The following is a 7,963-nucleotide window of genomic DNA, read 5'->3' on the forward strand; positions in this document are numbered from 1 at the left end:
TGGGAGGGGGGCTAGGGTGTTCTAGAGAGAGTCTACGGTCCATTGGCAGACGAGCTCTTGAGGGCTTGCGTGCAAGCACCCGAAGGCTGAGAATGGCTGAGCGGACATCGGGTGGCTGGAGACCGGACAACACCTGACTGTCGCTCTTGTGTTACAGTGGTCGGCGCGCTGCTGTGCCTGCTGCTGACCGCCTGCGATGTCCGGGGGCAGCTGCCGCCCTCGCTGGAGATCGCGGGCCCCACCGCCCTGGCCATGGCCGTGCCGGTCCCGGTGGCGCCCTGGCTAGTCGCCGGGGGCGCATCGCGCAGGCTTCTAGGGTTCGCGGGGCAGACCCAGGTCGAGGACGGTGCCGTGCCCGTGAGTCCCGGACCTCCAGAGCCGAGTCCATCGCCGGACCCGGAGGTGTCCTCGGCAACCATCACGTACCTGACGACCCTCGACCCCGGGCAGGGGCCCGCGGAAGCCCCGCGTACTCGTGCTAGGGAGCCGAAGGCCATTGGCGTCCCCCCGGCCGTGCTGCGCGCCGTCCCGTCGACCTCGACCGCGCCACGGCCGCGCCCCGCCACCAGCATACTCGAGATCGTGGAGGAACTGTCCGCCGACGCGGGGACGGCCTCGCCGTCACCGGAGTCACCGCCAGTCTCGCCGCACGCCCCATCGCCGTCGTCCACCACCACGGCAGACACAGGTGCAGAAGACGAGGCCGCCGGCTTCGTCGACGTCGCTTCTTCGGCCGAAATGCCAAACGACGAGCCGGCCAGGGCCTTTGCAGCAACCTCCACGACAACGGAGTCACCAGAATTGGACAGCGCCTCCTCCTCGCCAGCGCCGAGCCCCACTGCCGGGCAGCCGGTGCAGGTCATGTCGCTGACCACTGCCCCTGCAGGTTGGTACTACTTACTTACCGGAGAGCGCCTGCAGCTCGCCTTTGCACCCGTACCGTGTCTCTGGGAGCTCTCTACCTTACGTTCTGGGCGCTCGCCGGCAAACAAATCACTTTTTTTTTTTTGCGTGAGGGTGTTATATTCTGTACTACTTTATAGGACCGAGCGTGGCATCGGTGCCGTTGGACTCGAGCTGGCCGGCAACCCCCGCCGCGCCGAGCTTCGCCCCTAGCACAACCAGCACCACAACTTCCTCCCCCTCGTACATCACCAGCACCATCACCACCAGCACCGGCGCCCCAGGCTCCCAGTCCGACCCGGTTGTCGTCCACCCGGGGGTGAGCGTGCCCAGGCGGTCGACTGCCGCCCCCGCCGAGGCCGCCACCTCCACGGAGTACTTCAGCACGGTGGAGCCCCCCAGCGTGCTGCGCTCGGCGCCATCCACCCTCAGCGTGTCCAGGCAGCAGCGGCCCGGGTCTGGCGCCGGCCCGGGCGCCATGTCGCTGTCTGCCGGCGGCGGCCTCGACGCTGGCTCCATCACCGGCATCGTCCTGGGCATCGTCGTGTTCGCGGGACTCGTCGGTGAGTCCTCGTCGGCCGACCCTCCGCCATCCACCGTCGAGGTGTTCCAATAGTAATGGATTGGCATCTTTATTTCATGTTTCAGGCACTGTAAGTTTTGTGCTGTATCGCCGGCGGTATATCAACAAGCCTCAGACACTTAACGACAAGTGCAGTAATCCAGACTCAAGTGGTTACATAGACGACAGCACGTTACGGGTAACTAGTCTTTTCAACTTCAAATGTTGTTTACTAAAAGTAAATGAAATTATGGTTTCATTCATCTTTCCTTCCTTCTTCATCATCTTCTCGTGTTTTCTTGCAGGAAAATTCTGAAGAAATGTACAGTCTTGACAATGATTCGTTTTTAAATAGTCTGGAAGCTATGACGATCCAAAACTACTGGACAGATACTGTGAAGCACACTAAACTTTGAGATGTAACTTAGCTAAATATTCCTGTGGAGAAAGTTACCTTAAAAATGTGTTGCTTGCTACAAGATTTTTCTTTTTGAAATTAACTTGAAGCATGGAAGTCTACTGGCATACCTTCCCCTCCCCCATCTAATCCCTCAATATTCATTTCCTTACTGTCCATTTAAATAGGTATTTATTTCCCCTTCATCATATCTCTCAAATTCTAACTTTTTTCTCCTTTCTATTTAGAAATTAATTAGATTTTTGTATTCTGACCAATGAAATTTCCGTAGCTCAGCTCACACTGTAGGCATAAAAATATTTTGGACTATGCAGAGTTCAGTAATATCTATATCCTCTCTCATCCATATTGGATCAGAGATCACAGAAATTAGTGAGAAAAAAATTGAAAAGTAGAGCATAATCTGCAGAGTTAATTTGTGAAGTGACAATGTTTAATAACCTGCACTTTTATGAATTCAATTTGATCATTCCTTATTTTATGCAAATAGAAATGTATTTTTGTAGGTCTAGCAAACTACGAGTCAAATTGACTTTGTTTTAAACTGAGGGAGCTATAGTTATGAGATTGTTATTCCATGGTCTCAGTGCTTGGATTGGGATATATTTTGTACTAATTGATTTCAGGCCCTAACTAAAGATTAACTATTATTTCTAGATTTATGAAAACCTGTGAAGGCCTCAACTACAAATTGCAAAGAAGCATGATAAGAAAACCATTTTAGATAAACCAGAAACAAAATTAGCATGGACCTAATATTAGTGTAGAGAAAGCTCTCCAAAAGTGCAATGGAATCCCCATCACACTATATACGTACTGTATTACACACTAATTGTTTGTTTCACTTAAAATTTAAAGGTTGTTTGGTTGTGAGGTGTAGCGTCTGTGTTTGTGTGAGATGATATTATGATGGGAGCTTTGCATTTTATTCCCTGATGATTTGTGTGTATGGTTCCAGGTGATTAACCATGAGGGACCCTCTTCACTCGTGTTTTGTGATATTTTTAGTTTGTGTTTATTTTTAAGCTGGGCCATTTTTAAGTAAGAAAAGTAATATCCCTCCATACTTATCCACAGCTGTTCAAGGATTGAGATTGGGTCCACTAGGCAGATAGGCTCATAACAATGTACATGCATATTGTTTCTCATTCATCCTAGTCCTCCATTCACTTATTTCTTTTTTATTTTACTAGATATATCTTTTATAGTCTGTATTACACATCAATTGATTCCATTGTTAATTGAATCGAGAGTATCAATATTGTGTCCTTGATTTGGTCTTGTGTAAATGACTGCCCAAAATGATTGTACCTGCCTTTTACTATCACTTTAATTAATTGGTATGCTATTTCTAATTATCAAGGTGCCTGTCAATCTATCCCAATCAAGGAGCCTACAGCTAAAACAGTAGCTTTAAGTGCAAATCATAATTTAGATAATTTACAAATTCATGTCACATATCACCAGCTGCTGAACCGATTAGATTAAGATGATGTTTTCCCGAAGTATTACCATTATTTCTGTATTAAGAGTATCCTCCGAGCTTAATTGCTTTGTTGACATTTTTTTTATGGCGTACTTTACTTTTTCTAAGTCAAAATTAGTGCTTTTCCAAAATGTGCAAAGTAAATTTTAAGAACGATGCACCTTTTAGTGCAGAAAAATATGTAGCATGAAACAGACAATTGGATTTCATTTTTACAGTATCAGAATTGCACTCTTACTTTATGTACATTAGTTCTTCACACTCAATAACTGTGATATGACAGCAATGAGATCCCTCCCTCCCCCTCCCAAATTGTTTGCGTTGTAGAGCAGTGATCTTGCATTACAATGCAATTTTATTTATTTTACCGTGTAAGATAGTTGATTTTATATTACCATAAATTTTTATTTGCTTGTATTTATTTACATGTTCAGTTTGAAAAATCAAGCTATCTGTAAGAAATAGGATGCTATCAAAACAGAATTTTTGTATAGTTTGATTTGGGAAGTTTATACTGTATCTTGCAATGAGATTCCCTGAAAATAGTGTACGTGCGTAAAGTCACCACCTTTAAGAATTCTCAACATAAAACTCAATAATTGTGTGTTGATGCTTTACACTGCTGTGATTGTTTGTTTAAGTTTTGTTCTATTGTTACGTTTCTCAAAGAGCGATGTTGTCCACGTTCAAAATCCAAGAAAATAAATGTACCATTAAAATTGCAATTTCAGTAATTTAAAATTTATTTTGATACAGAGATGCCTTATGTTTTTTTATGAAAACCATCCCTATGTACATCTTCATGACTCATCACAGATAATATTATTTCCCTGCATACACAGAAACAGTCGAAAACAAACATTTCTGTTTGGACCCTTCATAAATGTCAGAAAACCACGACACTGCTACATCACAATATATCCGGTTGCATAGTGCCCCATATTAATTCCGTTTTGGTCCCAATGATAATGTATAAATTGTTGGTACTGTTTCTTTAGGATAAGTTCTAACCATTTAAAACCCAGCCTTCAACTTCTTGAGATAGGTTTGACGAACATCCATATCATCTGCAGGGCGGTTGTATGGTGTCCACACAGGTTCACCAACAAAGTACCTTTTGACGCGGATGAAATTCTGGCAACAAATCAAATATAAGATACTTCCAATTGGTTTCAGTACAAGTACCTAATTCCAACATGCTCTTGATGTATGCTGACCTTGGCGTCTAGAGTGAATCTGTGGTAGATTCCACTTGGAATGATGATCAGGTCACCAGGAGTAACTTCAATACGAATCCATTCATCATTTGCATCTCGTACATCAAAGAATCCGCTACCATCCAAGCAGAGGCGGATTTCTTCATCAGTATGAATGTGTTCCGTAAAAAATGTGCGAAGCTGAAATTTTTTCAGGAAGTGAGAAACAAATATGTAATTCATTTTGAAACAGTACAAAAAGTGACACAAATGTGTTTTTTTTGTTGTTTTTATATTATTATTGCCATCATTATTTATTCACTATTTATTGTAATTTGGGTTGGGGGTGGGGGGTGAGGTGCGGGCTTACAATGGCTTAGATGGCATACCTTCGCTTCATAGTCTGGCTTGCTATCCTCAGTTTGAAACTCATCTTCATAGGTGTAGCCACGCTCGTTCTTCAGACTTTGTAGGACCATGTCAGTTTCGAAACTTTCATGGTTTATCTGGGGTAGGTAGTTCATAAAATGTAAGAAATGTAAGGTATGTTCAAACTACATGCTGTCGCTCAATAGATTACCTTGAAGTGTTCGACACCTGTTGCCTTGCACAAATCAGATATTTCTATAAACTTTGGCGGGTTTCGATGATGTTCAAGCCTTTGATCTTCTCTTGAATCATCCATATACCAGGCTCGCACCATTTTGGTGTTGATTTTGACCCTGGGCACAGGAAACTACTATAATATAATCTTATAAAAAGTACATGTCAACAACCATTTTCCATGTCAAACAATATTATTCTCCATATGTCACTATTGCCAGTTGCTCAGACGCGTTAAACGTTACATTGTGCCATCATTAATACGTGTATAGAAAGTCAAAAATTAAGATTTATAGTTCTAGAATCACTCACTTCCCTCAAAACAAAATAAAACGTTGTAGTCGAAAAATCTTTTTTAGCAGTGAGGACTGGTCAAGACAAGAACTAGTAGCAGACGAGGGCCTGAATCTGAATCGAACTGACGATGTGAATACTCAGCATCATGAAGTCAGAAATAGCCCCTGTAGCGAGGCTATCGGTGCGCACGGAACTATGGCGATCACTGCGGTCAGAACGGAAACGAAGGACTGCCTGTGCCTAGAGAGATGCCTAGGAACTGTACCAGGTGGCTGATTAACGCCGCGCACTTTTGTACTATGCAACCCGCCCGCACGGCACCATCCGAGACTGCATACCCATCAGGCGCAGGGGACCGGCTCCAAGGGCCAACGCGTGGCTCCACCACTGTTGGAGCCAACGCCCAGGGGCGTTACTTGGGGTTGTTCGCGGTCTCGCGCGAGTTCCCACGAGTCCGCCGGGGGTAACTCGCCGTTCCACGGGGGTGACACGTGGATCCGCGGGGGTAGCTCGGTGTTCCACGGGGATAGCTAAATGAACGCGCGGCGCGCGAGGTACTCCCGTAGCAGGATCCGGGGACCGCGAGCAAGTCCCGTAGCCCGCGAGTCACCCCCGCGGACCCGCATGTTACCCCCACGGACTCACGGGTTACCCCTGGCGGACTCGCGGGAACTCGAACCACGAGCAACCCCTAGTAACGCCCCTTGGGCGTTGGCCCCAACAAAAGTGGTAGAGCGACGCGTTCGCGCTTGGAGCCGGGCCCGCTGCGCCTGATGGGTATGCAGTCCCGGATGGAGACGTGCGGGCGGGTTGCATAGTACAAAAGTGGGCGGCTTGAATCAGCCACCTGGATGTTTATGCCGTAGCCCGCTGGCCCGGGCTAGCGCTAGCTCGGGCTGAAGGCTTTGAATTTCATATTACCCGAAAAAGGGTGTTCTATAGTCGGGTCAGATTAAGCTGACTCTGGCCGCCGCGTTTGTGGCCACAATTTTGTAGCCACAAGTAAGGACGTAATTTTTGTCTGAGACAGCCAATTATTTTTTTTCCCGTGTGACGCCGGACCCGCGCGCGTTCAGTGGGGCACTAAGTAGTGGCGCGAAGTTTCGTGCTTCGAATCTCTGTCAAAATATCTTTTTCCTCGGGCGGGGCAGATCGCCCTTTTCCTCGCTTGTTTCGTTTTCAAAATCAATGTGTCTAAGGAAGAGTAAGGACTCGGCAGGCAGCCTTCGCCGTGACGCCGTACCCGCGCGCGTTCAGTGGAGCACTAAGTAGTGGCGCGAAATTTCGTGCTTCGAATCTCTGTCAAAATATCTTTTTCCTCTGGCCATACGAAAGGGATCATCCAGAAAGTACGTCCGTCATTCGCTGTTAAGAACCCTCCAAATTGAGGCAATGCAAGCTCTCATGGCGCCTGATGGGTAGGCACAATCTTGCATGCCGTGCATGCGTGTATTGCGGGGTGGCCTACCCCGAGTTCTGCAGGCGCCGAGCTTCTGTAGTTTGCAGGATGATTTTGAGAGAAACAGACGTACTTTCTGGATGATTCCAAAGGGGATTGGTGAGAGCCGACTGTGTTCATTCCACTCGAATGTTTTTGGCCTGTCAGATCAATTTTTATATAAAAAAAGAAAGCGGTGAAGAAAAAAAAAAGTGTGCCTCACCCGTATCTGTGACGGGCCCCGCGCAGCTAATGAAAGCTACTTAAACGGATTGAAGAGGACTTTGGTTGTTGGACTTACGGGTGTCGCAAGGTGAGCAAGACTGAAACCCAGAGGCCTTACCATCAGGGGTACGCGGGATTCGAACCCACAACCCCGAGCGCCGAGTCAATTCGACAGTTACAGTGACCCTGCCACCAGAGCTACCCAGCCAACGGAGGTGAGCCGTGTTCCAATGCTACTTGAACTTCAGGTCGGCCACGAGGCCTTACACTAACACTAAGCGGACAGCGAAGTTTAGACATGCGGTTTGGACGTAAAAAAATGTTTTTTTAAAAAAGCAGTACGATGCAATGAACATAATGGACGTTTTTCGAACAGAACAGACTTTGATCGGAATAGGCGAACGGCCCAGCCACGGTGTAGAGATCTCTCTACACCGTGGGCCCAGCTTAGACCTCTCCCCGCCGGTCGCTAATCCCCTGGCTGCTGGGCGCCGGAGGGTCCGGCCTTGCCCCGAGCCCCGCCCAGGCGAGGTACCCACGCCCTACCTGTGTTCACTCGATGTAGATCCGAGGCGAAGCCCAAATCGCGTATCTATATCGAGGGAACACTGTACAAGTGCCGAGCTCGTCCGCTACACCAACATCACCTCTTGGCGCCTGCAATGGGGTGGTTAGGCCAACCCACATGGCACCTGTGTGGAGCCGGTGGCCCACCCTGACCTGCTCGAGGTTGAATTTCTCATAACGTACAAAGATAGCCTCGTTGCCGGGAGCCACCTCCCCTCCCCCGCCCCCCGCTGGCCTGCTGGCTGGGCGCCGCCGGGCCGGCGGGCGG

General features: G+C 47.8%; 2 protein-coding genes across 3 annotated transcripts in view; one reads left to right on the forward strand and one right to left on the reverse strand.

Moving 5' to 3' along the window:
* LOC113203926 (mucin-5AC) overlaps positions 1–4,126 on the forward strand; it is a 26,702-nt gene extending 22,576 nt beyond the window's left edge. For both annotated transcript variants that reach the window (XM_026418878.2, XM_052269537.1), the window contains exons 3-6: positions 158–886; positions 1,044–1,466; positions 1,552–1,664; positions 1,771–4,126. In XM_026418878.2, coding sequence (XP_026274663.1) covers positions 158–886; positions 1,044–1,466; positions 1,552–1,664; positions 1,771–1,881 — 1,376 coding nt within the window. In that variant the 3' untranslated portion in view covers positions 1,882–4,126. The remainder of the gene's footprint in view (positions 1–157; positions 887–1,043; positions 1,467–1,551; positions 1,665–1,770) is intronic.
* Positions 4,089–5,618, reverse strand: LOC113203928 (acireductone dioxygenase). Its single transcript, XM_026418879.2, has 5 exons — positions 5,481–5,618; positions 5,146–5,287; positions 4,955–5,071; positions 4,587–4,766; positions 4,089–4,503 (listed from the first exon to the last, which is right to left on the reverse strand). Exons 2-5 carry the CDS (start codon positions 5,266–5,268, stop codon positions 4,384–4,386), a joined length of 540 nt encoding a protein of 179 aa, XP_026274664.1. The 5' UTR covers positions 5,269–5,287; positions 5,481–5,618; the 3' UTR covers positions 4,089–4,383.
* Between the last annotated feature and the right edge of the window lie 2,345 nt (positions 5,619–7,963).

Source organism: Frankliniella occidentalis, unplaced genomic scaffold, assembly GCF_000697945.3.
Source record: "Frankliniella occidentalis isolate FOCC.00 unplaced genomic scaffold, Focc_3.1 Scaffold94, whole genome shotgun sequence".
NCBI classification, from domain to species: Eukaryota; Metazoa; Arthropoda; class Insecta; order Thysanoptera; family Thripidae; genus Frankliniella; species Frankliniella occidentalis.

What these genes read in the sequence shown, in the direction of transcription:
- LOC113203928 (XM_026418879.2), bottom strand. Translation starts at nt 5,268, where the DNA reads ATGGTGCGAGCCTGGTATATGGATGATTCAAGAGAAGATCAAAGGCTT. An exon ending in AGCCAGACTATGAAGCGAAG is followed by an intron (nt 4,767 to 4,954) that starts GTATGCCATCTA and finishes AAAAAATTTCAG; the next exon opens with CTTCGCACATTTTTTACGGA. An exon ending in GATTCACTCTAGACGCCAAG is followed by an intron (nt 4,504 to 4,586) that starts GTCAGCATACAT and finishes ATTTGTTGCCAG; the next exon opens with AATTTCATCCGCGTCAAAAG.